The following is a 22745-nucleotide window of genomic DNA, read 5'->3' as shown; positions in this document are numbered from 1 at the left end:
TCTTAGGCAAAATCCCACAGTAATGATTTCTATGTCTTTCACAGGAAAAATTGAGAAATCAGAAAAGTAAAAATGTTAGTCACTCAGTCGTGTCTGACTCTTTGTGAACCACGCACTGTAGCCTGCCAGGCTCCTCTGTCCATGGGATTCTCCAGGCAAGAATACTGGAGTGGGTTGCCATTTCCCCTTCCAGGGGATCTTCCAGACCAAGGGATTGGACCTGGATCTCCTGCATTGCAGGCAGATTCTTCATGGTCTGAGAGGTACATAGCAACTGAACATACCCTGTTAAATTCTTTCTACAAATACAAAATAGGAACTGAAGTTTAATAAAAGTAAATTGTTTCATTGCAAAGGTAAAAGAGAAAGAACAGCACTGTAATAGAATGAAAATTTCCATGAGAATCATGAAAGAATATTCATATACTTTATAAGTATTCTTTGTATATTCTAGATGTTATTGTTGTTGTTTAGTTGCTGAGTCGTGTTGAACTACTTTGCGACCCCATGGACTGTAGTCCACCAGCCTCCTCTGTCTGGAATTTCCTAGGCAAGAATGCTGGAGTGGGTTGCCATTTCCTTCTCCATGGGATCTTCTCTGCCCAGGGACTGAACCTGAATGTCTGTGTTAGCAGGTGTATTTTTAACACTGAGCCACCTGGAAGGTCCAAATATTCATATATTTTGGAATGCTCAGGTAATATGGTCTATACCATTGGAATAATGAGGCTCAAATTCATCTTTGACCAATGCACATATCAGAATTTACACATGCCTTTTTAGACAAACTGAAATCAGCAAATGAGAGTCTCCTCTCATCTCTTAGATTATAAAAGCATCAGTGGTATGAAAACCGGTTCATGCACGTGACCTCTGTGACAGGAATCCTAATATTGGATGTGTTCCAAGAAAAGGTACAAAATGGAAATGATGTCCCTATCAGACTAGTGCACTTTATCTCATTGCTTTGAGTGAAATCATAGCAAATGCTTGGAAAACAGAAAAAGCTAATGTCATAGGGAAAGAGCACTTTGGAATGAAAAGAAAGGAATACAGAAAATATAAAAAGAAGAAAGTTGTAAGAAGAGAAACTTATCTGGGAAAAGTCTGTAAGATGTTAATTGAGAAAGTAAAGGTAGACCCCCAGGAGAAGCATGAACATGTGACTGACATCAGATGAAACAGCAGAGAATATTAAGGCAGCAGGAGAGTAGTCATTCTACTGAGGGGAGGAGGTTTTTTACTGTATGATGTCTGACGTTGTTCTGAAATGAAAATGGAGAGATCAATGTAAATATCATGGAGAAGAATGAGAGAAAATTCAAATTTAATGCAAAATTTATACATAATAATAAACCAATGAGGACAATGATGCACACACACACACAAATGCTGTGAAATAGGGCCAGTTTTACCCTGAGGGGATACTCCCTGAAATAAAAGTGTTATTAAATTAGTAAATTTAGTGGTCTACGGGAAAATTTTAAGAATAGTAGTTCTCATGGTTGCCTTGTAAAATGTTCCTTATCCTTTTAGACATTACTTAGGGTTTTATTATTCAATTTGTATGATTTCATAAGTACACTGGTTTTCAATTTACATGCACTGTTTGATTCTATTTATTATACAAAATGTTTTCCACAATAAATACTAGATGAGAGGATCTTGAAGCACTGCTTCCAGAGACACTACAGAGAAATTTACCTGAGCACCTCAATTCACATTTTAACCAACTGATACATACATAACCCGTGTTTTGTAAGTTTCTATTTTTAATAAATGCCTAATTAATGTTCTTATTAATAAAATTCCATGAAAAGAAGGAAATGAAGTGTTACATGGCAGTGAAATGTAACTGTAATGGTTTAAGTTAAATCACCTGATGTATCTTGGACAAAACTTTCCTATCTGCGTTATGGGAAGTGCCAATGCTTTAGATGTATTTGTTTAATAAATTGCCTGGCTCGAAAGGAATATCTGCATAGGTTGCAACAAAAAGACAAATCAAAGAAGAAACAGAGTGGGGTATTTGAATAGCAAATGATGATGGCTACCTTCAGGGCAAAGATAAGTTTGGAGACAATAAAGTAAACATATGTAAGTCCAATGAGAATGATGATTTGAGGGGTTTAGAGAAAATACAAAAAGCAGATAATACTTTGATTATGTACACAGGGAAATACAGTAATGTGATTTTCCACTTTCTTCTTCATATTTATTGAGAAAATAAAAACAAGAAAGAGACTATTAATCAAAAATGAGGGCCCAATGTCAAGAAGAAAGGAAGACAGACTTTCGAAGACTGTTACAGTTCTCACTGCGATCCTCACTGGCACACATTTCTGAGAATTGGTGCTACAAGATTGAAAGCCATCTCACCAATCAGAAAAAAACTGCGTATGTCTTACTTCCCTATACCCCTTATTGAAAAAGGAACAAGATTGCCAGTATACCACACAAGGAAGTAGACTGAAATGCTATTCTGTTTCTCTGGGATATAAGATATAGCAATCATTTGTCTTGTATTTTGCCCTCTACATCTTTCAGAATAAAATGAAAATACACACTTATTCATAAGCGAGATACTTGGAAATAGATGAAAAAAACAGTATAAAGCTGCCCATCTGTCCACGACTTTATCTGCGGCAATAGTCACATAAAGATTACATACATGATAAATCAGTATATTCTTGAGTTGAATTCTCTTTGAATTAACAGTTCCATTGAAAAACTCATTAAAAGAGATCATTCAGCCTTCTAAGAAGTGTATTTGTGTATAAGAAATATGTTTTTAAAAAACTTACAATAATAGCTGCCCATGCATTACACATGAAAAATTGAGAATTAACAGATACACTATGATTGAACACTCCTTGTGCTATAGAACTCCTCTTTACATATCTAATAGAAATCGCAGTTTGTGTTAATGATAAATGTGACACTGAAAATACCCAAATTACAAAACAATGTTTTGGTTAAAAAAAATTCTGAGAATACTCATGGGGAATATTTTTACACCTGGGATTCTTTGGACAATAAATTCTGTCACAGAGAATAAGCCTTAATTTCTCATTGTCTGGTGGATTGTAACATAAATTTCATAAGGTTTGAAAGAACAAAGGATGGACAAATTTCACTCAGTATGTGAGATCACTTCTCATCCCTTTTAGTTTGGGCAAGTTTCATTGGCACAGAAATGAGCCCTTAAACTTGAGATATGTGCCAGAGTTCCCATCTTGCAATGTGTTCTGGAAAAATATGCAGAATGGAAACAGTGTGCCTTTCAACTGAATTCTCTTCATCTCAACATCATCTTTTTTTAAATTTTTTAAATTAATATAAATTTATTTATTTTAATTGGAGGCTAATTACTTTACAATATTTTATTGGTTTTGCCATGCATTGACATGAATCCACCACGGGTGTACACGTGTTCCCCATCCTAAACCCGCATCCCTCTGCCCTCCCCATCCCATCCCTCTGGGTCATCCCAGTGCGCCAGCCCTGAGCATCCTGTATCATGCATTGAACCTGGACTGGTGATTCGTTTCACATATGAATGAAACCATAACAGGTCATGGAAAGACAGAAAATAATAATGATTATGGGAAAAATTATATGGAGCAGAAAAAGTGAGAACTGAAAAAGATTACTAGAGAAACTAAGGAAAGAGAACATAATCTGAAGATCTGCAGCTTAAAAATTAGGGAGGGAAAGGTAGAGACGTAGGAAAAGAACAAAACAAGGAAAGATGTATAGATTAAGAATATGGGAATCTCAAGGGCTCAAGAAATCGATCATGTGAAAGCACTTTATGAGTAGCAAGTTTTGAGAGATTTTACCATTTTTTTCCTGAGGATCTTCTGAAAAATAAAAGGGGAGATCAATAAAAACATAATATAAATACAAATCAAATGTACAATTAATTTAAAATTTATGTTTCAAATTAATAGTATCACAAGTCAGATAAACACATTCTCACACACACATACAAGTATGCATACATTGTATGTAGGTACACATAAACTCATGCATACAGACGCATCATATCTAAGGTCTCAATTTTTTCCATAGCATGCATGTGTGCTAAGCCACTTCAGTCGTGTTCAACACTATGTAACCCACTAATATCCATTTATGTATCCACAGGTATACATTTATAGGAATTACCTTTGACTTCTTCACATTCATGAATAAAATAATTGAGAAAGAAGCAAATCAATATGAGGACACAATATCAAGAAGGGAGGAGGAAAAGATTTTATACACTCCTATAGTTTTGTCTGGAGCTCTAATTGATACACATTTTGGAACCATGAAGTTCAAAGACCATCTTACCAAAGAGAGTAAATATTGTTTTACTAGAATACACCATTTGCTGTCAAAACAACTAAACTGGAAAATGATACCATATTAGGAGAAAGAGTAGCACTTCCCCTGGGATAAAGATGTATTTATAACAAGCGCTGATTTTTCACTGAGGCTTCTACATTTTTCAGAATAAAATAAAGACCTACACTTACATAAGAAAGATGCTTATAAAGAGATAGAAAAACAGCAGAGTAAAGGCACCCCTCCGTCCAAAACTATTTTAGCAGTAGTCAGATAAAGCCCAGTATATGTATTAATTTGATATATTCCTTAATTGAATCCTCTTGAAATTAAGAAATAAGTTGATGAAATAGCATTAGAAACAGGATACTATAGTTCTAATAATTATATTATTGTAAGAAAAAAATGGCAACATTCTAGAATAACTGCTTCACATATCATGTAAGTGAAAAGTAGGTCACAGGCCACAGAATACACTAGGCTCCTGCTTCTTTTGACACACAGCTGGTAAGAGGACAGATCCATTAGAATCAACATCCCAGACAAAGTATATTATCTGTCTCCACTGCTACTTTATTTGATTATATCATGAGTTCTTGCCAATGAAATAGCAAAATTTATATTGTTTCTTGCCTGGGACCGGTTTCCACTGTGACTTTCTCATGACCTCTTTCTGCATGAAAAGGAAAAAATATTAAAATTATTTACTTTATAATTTTTGCTAAATTCATTCAATTTCCCAGTTTTCTTACTCTGATGAAATACACATAACAAAATTTACTATCTTAACCATTTTCCAGTGTAGAATTTGGTTGTGTTAAGTATATTCATATTGTGCAACCATCATGAACATCCATCTTGCAACAGTGAAACTCTGTACCTATTAAAAAATAATACCTATGGTTCCCTCTTTTCAATCCCTGGGAACAATCATTCTACTTTCATTTTCTTTCCTTTTTTAAAAAATTTCTCCCTTTTCTTTATGCTCCAGTTCCTGGTAGAGCAACATTCTACTCTGTTTCTGTGTTTGGATTTTTTTTTTGAGGTCACATATAAATCAGGTCATGCAATATTTATCTTTATATGTCTGCCTTATTACACTTAGCAAAATGTCTTCCATGCTCATTCATCTTGTCAATAAAGGTAATATTTTCTTGTTTCTTAAGGCTGAATAATATATCATTGTATCCTATACATATTCTTCTTATATACTTGATGTACATTAGGTTTTTCAATGTCTTTGTTATTGCATAATGCAGCAATGAACATAAGAGTGAAGATATTGCTTTGAGATCCTGTTTCCTGCTAGTGGTTTTATGATTTCAGATCTTATGTTTAATTCACAAGGGAAATAATTACAGAAGAAAAATCAGAGCATCAGAAAAAGAAACATCAGAAGTGGTAAATATCTATGTGTATATGTGTAGTTAAATGTTAGTCACTCAGTCGTGTGACTCTGTGACCCCATGGACTATAGCTTGCCAGGCTCCTCTGCTTACATGGAATTCTCTAGGCAAGAATACTGAAGTGGGTAGCCATTCCCTTCTTCAGGGGATCTTCCTGATCTAGGGTTTGAACCTGGGTCTCATGCATTGTGTGCAGATTCTTCATTGTCTGAGCCACCAGAATAAATATCTAGGTACGTAAAATAGTTAACTTTCCTCTTATTTTCTTTTAAAACATAAATATCTGTTTTATAAAAAATCAAATATTGATGTGTAGTTTTCATAAATTATGGAATGTAGGGGAGTTAAAAGGACCTATGTTGTTGCTGTTTCTATATTTTGAATAAATATAAAATGCAAGAATGATGTAAAGTGTTAGAGCTAAAAAGTCAAAAGATAAAACAATACCCTATCCTGAAATTATTTGAAAATCCAAAGAAAACTGAAAAGGGAAGACAAAGTACAAAAATCAGAGGAGGTAAGTAAAAATATATACAAAATGGTAGACATGCATCCAAACATATTAAGAATTACACCAATGCACTGCAGATCATACTCTAGAAGCAAATTAAATGCAGAATATAACTAGAAGAAAGACAATACTTACACTACTTTGAATACTTTTTTAGCAACTTGTCAACTTCCACAAAACAACAAAAATCTACAAAATAAAAGAAACAAATAATTGGGAAAAAATTTTAAAAGTCAAAATTTGGGTCTTTGCAGAGAGCAACAAAATTGATAAAATATTCATCTATCAGATCAATAATAATACAGATCAAGAGATATTACAAATCACCAACATTAGGAATAAAGGTGGAGCTGTCACCATAAATTCTGTATATATTAAAAGGATAATGAGAGAAGATTTTATCAACTTATAGGGTAAATTGGACAACTTTTATTAAATTTTTAAAAATTCCTTGAAAATATAAACTACTAGAGGTGATGCAAGAGAAACATAGAATATCATTATCCCTAAGTCTATTAAAGAAATAGAATTTATCAAAAGCTTTCCTCAAAAAAGGTTCAGAACTGTGATTTCACTGGTGAATTCTTCTGACTATTTAAAGAAGAAATAACACGTCTTTTACAAACTCTTGCAGAAAATAGTAAATGAGGAAACATTTATCAATTTGTTTCATGAGATCAGTATATATCTGAAAACAATACCAGGCAAAGATATTACACAAAAAGTAAGTTTCACACCAACAGCACTAATAAGCAAAAATAAAAGAAATTCTTTACAAAGAAACTGCAACTCCAAATCCAAAATATATGAGAAGACTGGGGTCAGCAGAATTTATCCCCACTGCAAGACTGTTCAATACTCTTAAAGCAATCAGTGCAACTCTTCATATTAACAAAATAAAGGGAAAAAACAGATAATCATTTCAAGGACTTTTAAAAAAGCGTTTGACAAAATACGCCATCTGTTCGTGGTTTAAAAAAAATTAAAATGCCATTGTAATAGTAATAGGAGGAAATCTCCTCAACTTGATCAATGACATTCATGAAAAAATCCTAAAGCTTATATTGTACTTAATGTTGAAATATTGAATGTTTTCCTTCAAGACTGAAAAACAGGAAAAGGAACCCATTCTCACCAGTTTTCATCAATAATTTACTTGGGGTACTAGCCATTGCAGTAAGAAGGAAAAGAACATTTTAAAATCAGAAAGTTAAAAACTAACACTATCTTTATTTGCAGGTAATGTGTAGAAAATACATGTAAACTTTCTACGGAATCTACAACATCTGCAACTAATAAGAGTATTTAGAAAGGTTACAGAATACTGTTAATATATAAATATCAATTTAACTTTATGGTTTAGCAATAGACAGATGACAAATTAAATATAGAAAATGCATTTGTATTAACAAAAGTGTGAAATACTTAAGACTATACATAACAAAAGACATGCAGGATATCTTCTGTGAAAACTGAAGATTATTGTTAGGAAAAATTAAAGAAAGCATGAAAGGAGAGAAATTCCTTTTTGTTTTTTTTTTTTACAGTTTATAAGACTCATAATTGTTAATTGTCTGCTGCTGCTGCTAAGTCGCGTCAGTCGTGTCCGACTCTTTGCGACCCCATAAACGGCAGCCCACCAGGCTCCTCCTTCCCTGGGATTCTCCAGGCAAGAACACTGGAGTGGGTTGCCATTTCCTTCTCCAATACATGAAAGGGAAAAGTGAAAGTGAAGTCGCTCAGTCGTGTCCAACTCCGCGACCTCATGAACTGCAGCCTACCAGGCTCTTCTGTCCATGGGATTTCCCAGGCAAGAGTACTGCAGTGGGTCACCAGTGCCTTCTCCAGTTAATTGTCTATTCTCCCTAAAATCATTGATAGCACCAACCTCATCCCCATGAGCAATTTAGCTGCCTTTTCCTTTGTGGAAATTCACAAACTGATACTGAAGGGCATAGATATTAAACAATATTAAAATGAAAAAAGTGAGAGTTTATATATATAGTTTTAATTTCAATAAAGGTACATTAACTCAGAAGTATGTCATTAGCATTAGGAGAGATAATATAGACTAATGAACCCGAGAAATACAGAAATCCACCCTTATTTATATGCTTAAATAATTAGCAATAAAAGTGCCAAACTCATTCAACAGGAGAAAGAATAATTTTTCAGTGAATGGCACTGGAACAACTGAGTATCCACTTGGAAAAAAATAAGCAGCAACTCTAACTTCATAATATTTAAAAAATCAAATATTCAAAGAGTTGCATATAAAACAAGTTATAGATGTTCTAGACAAGCACACAGGGGAAATTTTCAAGACTTTAGGCAAGTATTTCTTGGAACATATAAAACATGAATCAAAGATAATTTATAAATTGGATCTTAAAATTTTTCTTCAAAAGATATAATCAAGGAAAGAAAGGAAAATATTTACAAAATAGCTAGCAATTTTTTGTGATACAGCAATGCCAGTTCTACAGGTAATCTATTCCCTTATGGGATGACAGAGCATAGTACTCTCAAATCAGCAGCAAAAGTCTAATTGGTACCATTCTTTTGTATTCTTAAAAACTAAAGCTTTGATTTGAGCATCTGTATGAAGGAAAGTGGAGAGAATTATGTTTTTAAATCTTACAGGTCTCTTTTCACATGCATTGTATCATCATGGTTTTTATATCCTGGTTTGTTGTTGCTGTTGTTTAGGGGCTAAGTCATGTCAGACTCTCACAACCCCATAGACTGTAGCCTGCCAGGTTCCTCTGTCCTTGTGATTTCCCAGGCAAGAATTCTGGAGTGGGTTGCCATTTCCCTCTCCAGGGGATCTGCCTGACCCAGAGATCGAACCCGTGTCTCTTGCAAGTCTCCTGCTTTGCAGGTGGATTCTTTACTGCTGAGTTACCGGGGAAGCATATCCTGTTTTAGACATTAATATTAAACAAGTAGAAGAGTACAAAGAAGTCTTATGAGGGATTTCAGTTTATAAAGGATTGACTTTAAGCAGAGAAGTACAAGGCAGAAACAGGACTCAGAATGTTTTCACCTGACAGAAATAAATGTCCGTGGACAGATGATGGTGGAAGGAGAATTCAGAAATGAAGGAAGGACGCAGATACCATGGAAGGGATCCATGACCAATAGGGAAAGAGCCAGACTAGTTGTGAGGACCAGAGAGAGCAGGGTGAAAGCCCAGTATCCACTGCTGGAGAGCGCTCGGCTCTTCTAGAGGAGCTCTTAAGGTTTTCTAACTAGGAAAAGAGAAAAAATAAAAGATGGACAAATCATGAGGATCAGAGCCACTATCTAGACCATTTTATCTAAATTCACCATGTCTCTATCGTGCTTTCTCAGGCCCTTCATGCACACACACACACACACACACACACACACGCACACACACACACACACGCACTCCACTTCTAAATTCTCAGGAAACAAAATACCTTTAACTCACCTGGCTTAATTATCATCAAAGCAGTGTCAGTTTCCTCTCTTCTCTTGAGCCCCCTCTGAAATATTGAAGCTTCAGTCAGACCACCAAGCTGTCTCCCTCCCTGTTCTGTAACCAACAGGGATATGAGGGTGGCACAAGAGCAGGAAGCAGCAGAGAAGGGAACTCCGGACTGTACTTTACTCCTCCTCATTCATATGATGGTAATAAATACGGTCTCACATGAACTTAAAGCTGATATATATGCTCATGTGAAGACACAGACACGTTTAAAAACCCTGTGAAAAATTGCTGTCCTTCTTCCTTCTTTTATTATATTATTTTCAAGAGAATAGCACAGAGGTAGATATTTAAGTAAAATATTATCATACCAACTTTCTAGAATTCTGTTATTCCCTTTTCAGAGTAAGGAATTTTGTGTGTATGTGTGTGTATATATATATATGCCTTCACTATAGTTTTTTTGTTTTTTACTTTTTGCAATCTAAACTTATTAATCTTAACAGTTTGTGGAAAATCTACCTGGGACAATGAGGGTGGCTGATTCTTAATTTTATAGTCCCATAATTATTTATAACCTGTCTGTGCAAAAAGTTCTGATAGATATTTACAATTATCAAGAGTTTGCTTTCTCCAGGATACCCCCGTGCCTTAAACAGTATCAATCCATAAAACTAAATTAGAGATTCTAATAGTTGCTACAGGCAAGAATTCAGAAACAACCCAGCTTTCGTTTGTTGGTCATTTGCACTAATTTTTTAGGATATAAACTAAATTCTAGGGGTAATTACCTGAGTATATTAGATACATCTTGATTTCTGTCATTTTGATCCCTGCTTGAGAACACCACTGACCCTCATGGCTGTCATTCTCCACGCTAACATCAGCATCATGCGTTTCTTTGGCCTTGGAGTCAGTCATTCCCTGTCTGAGAATGATCCCTGCTCTCAGGTGGGCAATTTGGATGACTGAACACAAGACTTTCCCACACCTATCCCCTCCTCCTGTCAGACAGAGTAGTGAAAATATGTATCCCGAACATGTTGCAGATAAGAAATGCAAAACTCTGCTATTTGGAGGATGTACTTTGAAAATAACAGAAAAGATTAAAAGCAGATTTTAATGGTCTTATAAGCACAGAAGACATCAGATGAGCCTGCTCCTTTAGATTCTTCTTTCTTCCTTTCTTTGTAGAATTTCAAGAACTTGAAGAACATTGTGGCCATAGTTTTGTGAATGTACAGATATCACAGTGTCAAGGTGATGGTTTTCATATCCCTCTTGATCTATGAGCCTATTACTTGCTATTCACTGCCTTACTACTGGTAAAATTGTTGTTCCATATCAGTGTAAAAAAATCAAATAGGAAAAAATTAAGACCCAAATAACATCCAAGTCCTACCATAAAAATCCTATTGAAAGTATCAGGAATTTCTGCCAAGTAAGTGTACTTTACTTTCTAAGCTACTCAGTGACCTTTGGCCTATTGCTGACTGGACTAGTCGGGGGTGGTTTCTCTACAGTTAACTCATTATGGAGAACAGAAAAAAACATTAATACTGATAAATGCATTCTGGGGAATCTTCAGAAATACTTCCCTTTAAATCCTAATCTTATTGGTAAAAACGACTGGCTCAGCTTCCCTAGATTGAGACTAGCTTGTGTCTTGCTCAGGTATGTCAGTCCTCTGTGCAACTTCCCTTTCACTTTGGTTTTTGGCACTTCTAAGCTATATATATATATATATATATATATAACTTTTGGATTGTGTTGTAATTTTGTGTGTCTGTGATTTTGTGCTGTGTTACTTTAAGTATGAACTCCATGGCCCAACCTGTTGGTGTCAGAATGGGAATTTAGCCTGCACAACTCTTACAGGGGCAAATGAAGAAATGCCATGATGTACATTCCTCCAAGTGCATAGTTTTCTCTCAAAATATATTTTCGACAATAGAATTAAGTCAGACATCAAATAAAAGGATAATCATTTACTTGTCCCACCTAATGCTCAGATTCCTTGCTATACAGCTTTTTACGTTTTTATTAGTTTATACTTGCTTGTGCAGTATGGAAAAGAGTATAACTGAGTTAAGTACTTTTAGAACAAATGAACAGTTGAATTAATGGATTTCATATGCCTTTATATTATTTTTATGACTCTGTTGTAACCTACATTTTTAAGTGGGTCATATGGCATGATTCATGCATCTTCTTTTTCAAGAGCTTGCTGATTTTCCCATCTCCATTTCTCTCCATGAATTCTCTACTGAGTGTAATCAGGAGCTTGTCTCCCTGTCATTCTCTTTCTCTTCACTCACTTCTTGGTATGTTGTTGATCTTTGAAGACAGGACTTTAGAAAACATAAGAAGGGCATGCTAATGTTTTTATTGCCCAGATAAGAATGATTGTAGAATAAATCAGCCGAAACTAATATTTAGCAAAGATATCTCTCAGGGATATAAAATTGTTCACCTTTGTAATTTTGTCCATAAGGTTGGGGAAGGGTGGTATTGCTTTTACGGTTGGGAGAGGAACTTAATGTAGAAACTTTTTTTGTGTTTCAGTGTTGAAAGCGTAGAGAATATTCTAGGTTTCATAAAAAGGAACTAAAATATTGGTACTTTTCAGAGGCAAAGGTCATGATAAAATTGGTGCATGGGAGCAATTAGAGAAAAGATTTTAAAAGGACCAAGAAAGCAAATATACAGTTGAGAGGGGACTTTCAGAAAGAATAGAGAGAAAAATGCAAGGACCCCACAGAATGTTGGAAGATCACTTTTGCACAGAGATAAATAACATTATCTATGGAGGTTAGTATTAACAGGTTGGTAGTAACAGGAGCATGAATCTGGGCTAAGTCTAAGGTTGTGATTATGAGATACAAACCTAATGAGACATGGTAATGTATAAGCTCCTCCCTCCAAAAAAAAAAAAAAAAGACCAAATGGTGACAAATCTAGACCCTAATTAACTGAGAAACAAAAATGCAACTGAGACAATTTCTTTTTTTTTTTGTTTTTAAACTGGTTTCATTCACTTTATTCCCTTTATAAAATTATGTGGTGGCTACAGCTGGGGCCTGCGTCCTCTGCACGGAGACTCTGGTGTGGGTCTTCACAAGATGGTCAGTGAATTCCTGATATGGAGACTTGGTGAACACCGTCTCTTTCCAGAGGTCAGGAGTGAGGTAACTGTAGGTCTTGGAAATGGCATCAAAAGTGGCCTTGGCGAAGTTGCCCAGGGTGGCAGTGCAGCCCCTGGCAGAAGTGTAGCAGTCGTCGATGCCGGCCATCATCAGCAGCTTCTTGGGCTCAGGGGCGGAGACGATGCCGGTGCCTCTGGGGGCAGGGATGAGGCGCACCAGCACAGAGCCGCAGCGGCCAGTCACCTTGCAAGGAACCGTGTGGGGCTTGCCGATCTTGTTCCCCCAGTAGCCTCTTCGCACGGGGACGATGGACAGCTTGGCCAGGATGATGGCCCCACGGATGGCAGTGGCTACTTCCTTGGAGCACTTGACACCCAGACCGACAGGTCCGTTGTAATCCCCAATAGCAACAAACGCCTTGAACCTGGTCCGCTGGCCAGCACGGGTCTGCTTTTGCACAGGCATAATCTTCAAAACCTCATCCTTGAGGGATGCTCCCAGGAAAAAGTCAATAATCTCAGACTCTTTGATGGGCAGAGAGAAAAGGTAGATCTCCTCCAGAGACTTGATCTTCATGTCCTTGACCAGGCGGCCCAGCTTGGTAACGGGGAGCCACTCCTTGTCCTCGGCCTTGCCTCCGCGAGCTCCGCGGCCTCTATGATTTACCTGCACAAACACTCCCGTGGTTTCTTGCACTTTCTCATCATCTCAAGCACTCGGAGATGTCCCTCTTCTCCAGAGTCCACAGTTCCCTTTGCTTTCATAATATTTCCCCTAGTTGAGGATGGTCTTGGCCTCCATAGGTATTAACTTTCCACTAGATCCATTAGTTGTACAGATTATGTTAGTCACCTCTTAAACACAACCTGAGAATATTTTAATCACCATTTTGGTAGGTAATTTTTCTCTCTTAGAGATCTTTTCCGCCATGTGTACCCTTATTCAGACTTCAGTAGAAATCACTAAACCTATGACACTCAAATCTTGTTTGATTCCCATGAAATACTTGTGTTTTTTTGTATCTATGGGACTCTGTAGGCCTGTTACAGGGTCTTTCTACTCATCCCAGCTCTTAATGTCTTTCCTATAACCCAGTTATATTCCTCTTGAGCTCCCAACAGGTATTTAATAACTTCTAGAACATCTCATTTTGGTCATTTTATTTGTTCTTTGAATTCAGTATATGCAAACATGAATTCACCATTTGCTCCTCAAATTTTGTCCTGTGCCATGTAATTTTGTTCTCAAAGAATGTCAAATCATCCACTCATATTTAGGAAGTTCAATGTTTTCTGATCATCGTTCTTTAGAGAAAATACATTTTTGAAAGATATAGTATTTTCTATTTTTACTTATCAATATTTCAATAGAAACTTTACATTCTTATCATAATTTCAGGAGATTATTGCTGGGAGTACAGGTGTATTTGTTTGATATGTTAATGCTGTCTATCCAACCTTATATTTAGGCAGAATATAAGTGCAAATGATCAGGTTCCTACAGGTTTAAGTTCTGCTATCTTTGAAAACATGGTTCAAAATCTGGCAAACATCTAATCTATTTGTTGAGAGTTTTTCCTTCTAGGAAAACTTCTTCTTTCAAGCACTTCAAAATTGTGGGAAATTTTATACTACTCTCCTCTTTTCCCCTGCTACCCTTGCCAACCTCCTGCACTGCCCCAGCACTTAAGAAATGTCTCATGGGAAAAAATATCCTTCAGAGTGGAGCCTCTAATTTCTGCTTCATTGTTGCAGATTCACCTGTCTGTCAAAGGCTACACAAGTGTCCCTCTGCTCAAACTAAGCCCTGCCCTGAGTTAGCAAATGACCCCCAGGAAATAAACTGCCCAGTGAATCATCTCATATGTTCAAGAATTTCTTCCTTAGCTTTTTGTCATTGAGACCAAGCTCACTCTGCTTGCAGCATGAAAGGCCAATAAGCGTATAGATGGGATGTTGAGAGAAATGCCATGCTTCGTTTCTGAGTCTGTCTGACTCTTTGTGACCACATGGACTGTAGCCCATCAGGCTCCTCTGTCCATAGGGTTTCCCACGAAAGAATACTGGAGTTGATTGTCCTTTCCTTCTCCAGGGGATCTTCCCAACCCAGGGATCTAACCCGAGTCTCCTGTGTCTCCCACATTGGCAGGCAGATTCTTTACCACTAAGCTACCTGGGAAGCCTCCCAGGCTGAGGCAAGGAATGTGACTTTATTAGGAAAGCCAGCAAATCAAGAAGATGGCTTACTAGTCAGACAAAGGCCTCAAAATAACCATCTTCTTGAGGTCTGGATACTAGATCCTTTTATAGAACAGAGTTGAAGGGAGGTGAGGAAATGAAGTTAAAAAGCCATTAATCTTGCAGATATCTCCTAGAAGGGCAAGCCTCAGGGAGAGGATGTTGTTCATTTCTTCCTTCTTGTAGCCACCCACAGGTGGACAGGCTCCCAGAAAAAGGCATTTTGGTTTAACATTCAAGTAGAGGGGTAGGGTTCCCTGAGGCAGGCCATTATGTATAAACAATATCTTTTTAGTGAAAAGCAATAGGAAGGTTAAAGTCACAGAAGCAGATCCAACATGGAGACAAAATTGGCTCTTCCAGTAACATTTTGACTTGTTTAAGTCTATGATTTAATTTACTCATTTCGTTTATTCTTGATAGGGCCCACATGGGGTCTCATTGATAGATGGCTTGTTATGTCAATCTTCCAATGTCCCTTTATGCCACAGCTGGGACATGAACCAGGAGGGGGCCTTGGCTTTAGGCATGAGTGGGCCCAGTGGTCTTCTTTGCCACATTTGAAAGAGGGCCCATGTTTCTTCCTTTCTTTGTTGGTTGATGGAGGCTTGGAGCCATGTAGGGTAGTGGCTAAAAGGTGGTATTTGGCTTGATTTCTTTGGGCCTTCTTTAGCTTTGCCTGTTCTTCCTGGTTATTGAAAATCTTAAAGGCCAAATTTAAAAGGTCTTGTTGAGGAGTTTGAGGGCCTTCTTCTGCCTTTCTTAGTCTCTTTTGGATATCTGGGGATGACTGGGAGATAAAATGGGTGTTAAGGACAATGGTGCCCTCTGCTGAAGTGGGATCTAATTTTGTATATTTTTGTAGTGCTTCCATTAACCTGGCTAGAAATTTTGCTGGGTTTTAGTCTAGTCTTTATCTCCTGGAGCTTATCAAAGTTGATGGCTTTATGCCCTGCCTTTTGAAGGCACACAATGAGGCAAGCAACCATGTGATTACTGGCTGTTCGTCCAGGTCCCCCTGCCTGATAATCCCAGTTGGGATCATCTAAGGGACAGCCGTCACCCCTATGGGCTTAGTGTCATCTGTCCTGTGTATCTCATCAGCATGAGCCTGAGAGCCTTGCCATATTCATTCTTTCTCTTCTGGGAGAAGAGTGGAGAAAAGTATAATGCAAATATCATGCCAGGTTAAGTTGTAATGAAGGAGGAAACAGACAGAACAGATTCTATCTTGAGAGCAGGACTCCGTCTTGGACCAGACTGTGGACTTTGAGCTATGTGCCCAGTATCTATGGAAACGACATACCAACTGGAAAACCAGACCCTCTGGATGGAAGAGCTGAAGGGCTCGTACGTAGACTCTCCGTCACCTAAAAAAATACCCTAATTATCTGTGTAATCGGATAGAATCATAAATTCTTTTATGCTTACTGGGGTATGACCACAGGCCTATTGATAATTGTCCACTGGTAACTACCTAGGTTTAAAGCATATGAATCACAGATTAACTTTGATTGTATTTTTCTTTACCTTTGTTCAGGCTAGTTTCAGGGAATTTGGGGAGGTGGGTTTGGGCACATACACTTAGCGTGTTCGGAGTCCTTGGCTAAGAGGAGACTCTGCCTTGGGCCAGCCAGTGTAATAAACTGCACTCCACTATCTGCATTGTCCTTCTGAGTTATGTTCCTGGAACACATGGCTACAACAGTAAGATGGGGTAGGATACTTGAATTCTTTTAAATAATTATCAGGATCTGAGAAGAAGGAGCCAAGATGCTTTTCAATCTGAGATAGATCAGTGAGGGAGAATAGGACATGAACCCAAACAACGCCTTCTGCTCCAGCTACCTCCCTTAAAGGGAGGAGTAGGGCAAGGGAATGAACAGGGTCCTGCGGTGAAATTTCCTATTTTAAAGTTGTTCACAGGGTATGGGAGGTGATCTAGGGAGGTCAGGGTAAAGGCTTGGGGTAGAGGGTGGGGCTGATGTCTCAGAGCTTTTCTCAGGCACAGGCTGGGGATGGGGGGTTGGGAGCTGCAGTGGTGGCAGAGGTCTGCACTTGAGAAGGGGGCAGGGAGGAGGAGACATAACGTGGAGGTTGTGGAACTGGATCTGAAGTGGCTGCACAGGGATTGGGAGAAATTAGGGGGTGGGCTGTGGTTGGAACGGTCTAAGGAAGAAGAAGAAACGTCTGCAAAGGGATCAGGAGACATTGTATTAGGAGGATGTGGTTCAAAGTGGGCTAAGTATTTACGAAGCAGGACATGATTCACAGAGAGAGGGTCGAGAGCGAAGAACAAAGAAAGCCTGAACATAAGGGTTTCTAACCACATGCCATTGCTGTGGCGGAAGTTACTGAGGTCCCGTAGAATATTATAATCAAGAGTTCTATTTTCTGGCCATTGGGACCTGTTATCAAGTCTTTACTGCGGCCAGTGTTAGAATAGTAAACAAGTCTTTTTGGTCTTATCTCCCTTTGGAAGCCCAAAGCTTTTAGGTTTTGGAGAAGGCATCCTAGAGGAGTAGATTTTGAGGGCTGGGATTGAGAATTTCCCATTGCGGCCAAATAGGGAGGTTAGACACGGACTAGAGAAAGTGGAGAAGGCAATAGCACCCCACTCCAGAACTCTTGCCTGAAAAATCCCATGGATGGAGGAGCCTGGTGGGCTGCAGTCCATGGAGTCGCGAAGAGTCGGACACGACTGAAGTGACTTAGCAGTAGCAGCAGCAGAGAAAGCGAGAAGAAAGGGCTGAGAGAAAAGTCGTCCCGTTTTCAGAGAATAATAATAGTCTGCTTTGAAATGGGCATGCCCTGTTTCAAAGTTAGAAGAGGCACAAGGCCGAGGGCCTGAGGGCTGTGGGGATCCTCCTGACAAGCGCTAGGACTTGGAAAGGAGATGAGAAAGAGAGGATCCAAGGGAATGGGATTTCACTCACCCTTGTAACCAGTGGATGCAATGTGGGAAGTTGTGTGGATGTCAGTCCAGCAAGGCTAGTGGAGAGTCCCCTCTCGGAGCTCGTCTCAGTTTCTAAGCAAGGTCCAAGGGAGGGGACCACGGGAGGTGGGCTCGTGAGAGGAGCCCACTCAGTTGTGGTGGATCTCTCCTGGGTTTCGGCACCAGAATATAAGGTGAGTGCAGAGAAAAAGAGAGTGAGCTGGGCATCAGGCATAAAAAGGGAAATTTGTTAGAGGGATAAGAGAGGGTGACGGGCCCTTAAGGAAAACTAATATCCTTCTTTTCTGATGGAGTCTTTCTTATATCCCACCAATGAAAAATTCTCTGAAGGGATGGCCATGTAGCCGGAGGTCTGGAATCTGGTGGTCTCACAGCTTTGAGAAGACAGATGCCAGTGAGAAAACAGGACGCCATTTGGGCAATTTGGTCAGTCTCAGAGATATCTGTGATTTAGTCTTTGTTTGCGAGGTCGACATAATGAGCCGTCTTATCAATGAGACCCTTCTCATTTTTTTCTTTAAGAGTATTACCCACCACATTTTACTCAGAAATATGTCACCAATTAAGTTTTTAAGTGGAATAAATTTTAATGTAAATTTCCCTGCTCAATTTGATTTAATTTCACATGAAATAGAAGACAAACCCTACCTCTCATGAGCATTCTTTCTATATGAAGTTTGAAATAAAAAGAATTAAATTTGTTTTTAAAGTTTAAAATTTTAATATATATAATATCAATTTAAATGCCAAATAAAGATAATAGATTTTTTTTGTTAAAAAACAAACATGCAAAAACCTTTCTCTGCTATAACTACTTTAAAATGAAGAGAGTCAGGATTTATGATTTTAAATATTTATAGCAGACAATCAAGATGTTAAATCCTCCAAGTACTCTCCCATCTCTTTTAAGGACTGCTTTTTTTTTTTTTTGCTTCCTGAGTATTTGTATTCCCTTCTACTCTCTTGGAGATAGCTTTGCTTCCCTGTGCCTGACTTTCCTTCAAGTAATCCCTATGTAGACCATTTTCAAATCGTAATGCTCTTTCCACCTTCCTCTACAATGATTCATAAAATTCCAAAGAGGTTAAACACACACATATTCAGATAGGTGATCAGTTTTGCTGTATAAAATTTTGAAATATTAGCATTGAAAAATATAATATATCAAAGAGTATTGGAAGAAAATCTGAGAGGAAAACTAATATCAAAATATCTATCTATCTGTAACTATCTATGTGTGTCTATCGGAGAAGGCAGTGGCACTCCACTCCAGTACTCTTGCCTGGAAAATCCCATGGACGGAAGAGCCTGGTGGGCTGCAGTCCATGGGGTCGCTAAGAGTTGGACACAACCGAGTAACTTCACTTTCACTTTTCACTTTCATGCACTGGAGAAGGAAATGGCAACCCACTCCAGTGTTCTTGCCTGGAGAATCCCAGGGACGGCAGAGCCTGGTGGGCTGCCATCTATGGGGTTGCACAGAGTCGGACACAACTGAAGTGACTTAGCATATGTGTCTATATATAGACACACATAGATAGATATAGATAATAGTAATTGGATGCCACTGGAGAGTAAGAAGAGATTGAAAACCCTAAACTGCCTGATTGTTGTTTGTATTAGGAGGTCTTGAAAAGTCTACATCTCAATGGCTCCCTGTAAAAAACCAGCAGGGATATGGTAAAAGATGAATTCTCAGTCAAGAACTGTATTCACACTACCACCCTCCCCTCAGGACCTGCCCTCATGGGCTCATTGTGCCCCACTACATCTGGGACATGGAACCCATACATGCTCAAGCTAGAAAATCAAGCTGATAGCTTCCCTCTTTAGAAAGTAAGGTACTGTTTTGGTCTTCTCCAGGTTTCCTAGGTGCTGGTTTCACATCCAGAAAGTAAAGCCGCTGCCAAATAACTTGACTTTAGCTATTTCAAAAAATTTCTAATACAATTATTATGGCTTAAGAATTCTTTGAAAGAAACCAATATATCCTTCACCAGGAGAATGGATAAACAAACTGTGAAACACACTTATGATGGAGTGTGAAAGTGATAGTCACTCAGTTGTGTCTGACTCTTTGTGACCCATGGACTATAGCCTGCCAGGCTTATCTATCCAGGCAATTCTTCAGGCAAGAATACTGGAGTGGGTAGTCATTCCTTTCTCCAGGGGTTCTTCCCAACACAGGGATTGAACTCGAGACTCCCGCATTGCAAGCAGATTCTTTACCATCTGAGCCATGAGGAACGTTATTCATCAATTAGAAGCAATGCACTCTCAAGCCACAAAAAGGCATGGAGGTAACTCAAATGCATTTCTCTCAGCGAAAGAAGTCAGTCTGAAAAAGCTACAATACTATTTGATTTCTACTATATGACATGGAGAAAAAGGCAAAACTATAAAGATGGTAAAAAGTTCAGTAGTTGCTAGGGATTTAGGAGGGGAGTAGGAATGGACAGGTGGAGGGTGGAGCCCAGTTGATGTTGGTTCATCAATTATAATGGATGTACCATACCAACAAAAGCTGTTACTAGTTGGAAGAGTGTTCAGGGAATAAGGGATATAGGTAAATTTTCTGTATTTTCTGCAAAACTCTTCTGTAAACCTAAGGTTGCTCTTAAAATAAAGTCTATTATAATGTTTGTAAAATGGACTAAAGATGCCCAGAAGGCACACGAAGAGTAAATAAGCACAAGATTATTATTATTAGATGGATTCAAATGATAACACAATGAAATACCATCCCATACTTATTATAATGGATAGAATTAAATATTAATAATAAATAGAAAGTGAAACAAATCAAAACTAACAATACCAGGTGCTGGTAAGGATGTGGGGCAATTAGAACTCTCAATCATTTCTAGTAGGAATGCAGAATGGTACCGCCACTCTACAATGAGTTTGGCAGTTTCTTATAAAGTTGTAACTGCTCTAATCACATGACCAAGTCATTTTATTTTTAGATATTTACTATAGAAAAGTGGAAACTGATATTCACACACAAATGTTTACATAAATGTTTATAGCATCTTAATTGTTGTGGCAGTTTGAACCATGGGTTTGCAAAGAATTTTCCAGACATTAAATATTGTAGAAAAGAGGGAGCTTATTAAGAACAAAGAGCAGAGATAATGTGGGCACTGCTAGTGCCTCAGGTTGCACTCTCAGTGGAAAGTGGACACTTTTGTGGGTTAGTTGCCAATTCTTATAGCTTCAAGTCAAACTTTCTGCTGCAAAGTTGGCATTAGGGTGATATAAGTGAAGTGTAGCAGCTCAGTCATGTCCGACTCTGCAACCCTGTGGACTGTAGCCTACCAAGCTCCTCCCTCCATGGGATTCTCCAGGCAAGAATACTGGAGTCGGTTGCCATTTCCTTCTCCAGGGGATCTTCCCGACCCAGGAATCGAACCTGGGTCTCCCACATTGCAGGCAGACGCTTTAACCTCTGAGCCACCAAGAAGACCTAGGGTGATATAGGGTAGGTATATTTTTGCCTAATATGTGGTTAGGAAGCCTACAGGTGATGTTCACCTACTGGGGGCTTTTGACAATGATTATAATGGGGCTCAGTCAGCTTCCAAGATGACCTTGGTGCTGGGCTCTGCTTCTGTGGCCTTGGGGCAGAACTCCATGTTAATTTACAGTCATCCCAACTGGAAACAACATAAATGTTCTTTAGAGATTAAATGATCAAAATGCTGTACATTAATTCACTGGAATACTACTCAGCAAAGAGGAATAAAGTATTAATACCTCTAATATCATGTTAAATATCAAAAGCCTTATTTCAAGGGAAAGGAGCCAAACTCAAAACACAAAATATACTGATTCTATTTATATGATCTTCTGGTAAAATACAAAACATACAGAAGCACTGATCTGATGAATTGTTTCCAGGTTAGGTATTAATGAAATGTTTGATTACACAAATCTATCACAAAATAGCTTTTTGGTGTAATGGAACTATCTTTTATCCTGAATCTAGTAGTGCCTACATGAGTCTGTATAAGTGCTAAAACCCACAAGATTGTTCTAAAATATAATTCATACTCCATGTACATTAAGAAACTGTCTTCCCAAGCTATACATAGTAGCAAGAAAAGGCAAGAATGAACCAATACCTCTGAGTGAATGGGAGGGTAAAAAGTGTAAGGATGGAATATAGATGCTCACACAGAGGAAGCTGAAGAATAAGGTTGAATACATCTGGTTCCCTCTGAATGTACTAAGTTAGACAACTGAGAACAACTCAATTATTTTTTATTTGAAGGTTTTAATTTTATTATTCTGCATTTCACTTTATAAATGCAGTACAAAACCCAAAGGTGCAAAAGAATACAAAACAAAAAGTTATTCTCCCCTTATTTTCACCTTTGACATTTAAAATTTGTAATCTTAAAGACATTGCAACACTCTATGGACAATCACATACCCTAGTGCTTTGTATACATTTATAATGATCATATGGTTATATTTTATTATCTTTTTTTCATTATACAGACCACAAACAACACACAGTTTTCTATGCTGCACCATGCTCTGGGGAAGCTGTTTCTGAAAAAATAAAAGGATAAGGAAAACCATAAAAATGGATAAGAAAAAATAACTTGCTTCTGGTCTAGGAGAATTCATATCATGATCAAATGCTTCACCACACTGACCTGCAGCTTATATGATGCTCCTAGTACAGAGGATTCTGG

At 38.0% G+C, this 22745-nt stretch overlaps 1 protein-coding gene and 1 long non-coding RNA gene across 2 annotated transcripts; both read right to left on the bottom strand.

The window, feature by feature from the left end:
- Positions 1-4959: 4959 nt before the first annotated feature.
- On the bottom strand, positions 4960-9830 carry LOC132658306 (uncharacterized). The gene is made up of 3 exons (XR_009597739.1): positions 9707-9830; positions 6385-6438; positions 4960-5005 (listed from the first exon to the last, which is right to left on the bottom strand). It is a non-coding gene; the product is annotated as an uncharacterized LOC132658306 (long non-coding RNA).
- A 2898-nt stretch (positions 9831-12728) lies between these two features.
- Positions 12729-13779, bottom strand: LOC101121379 (small ribosomal subunit protein uS5-like). Its single transcript, XM_042237483.2, has 2 exons — positions 13735-13779; positions 12729-13515 (listed from the first exon to the last, which is right to left on the bottom strand). Exons 1-2 carry the CDS (start codon positions 13777-13779, stop codon positions 12760-12762), a joined length of 801 nt encoding a protein of 266 aa, XP_042093417.1. The 3' UTR covers positions 12729-12759.
- Between the last annotated feature and the right edge of the window lie 8966 nt (positions 13780-22745).

The sequence above is a fragment of the Ovis aries genome, chromosome 20 (genome assembly GCF_016772045.2).
Source record: "Ovis aries strain OAR_USU_Benz2616 breed Rambouillet chromosome 20, ARS-UI_Ramb_v3.0, whole genome shotgun sequence".
NCBI classification, from domain to species: domain Eukaryota; kingdom Metazoa; phylum Chordata; class Mammalia; order Artiodactyla; family Bovidae; genus Ovis; species Ovis aries.
Note: the sequence above shows the minus strand (reverse complement) of the source record. Positions and strands in the feature narration are given on the sequence as shown.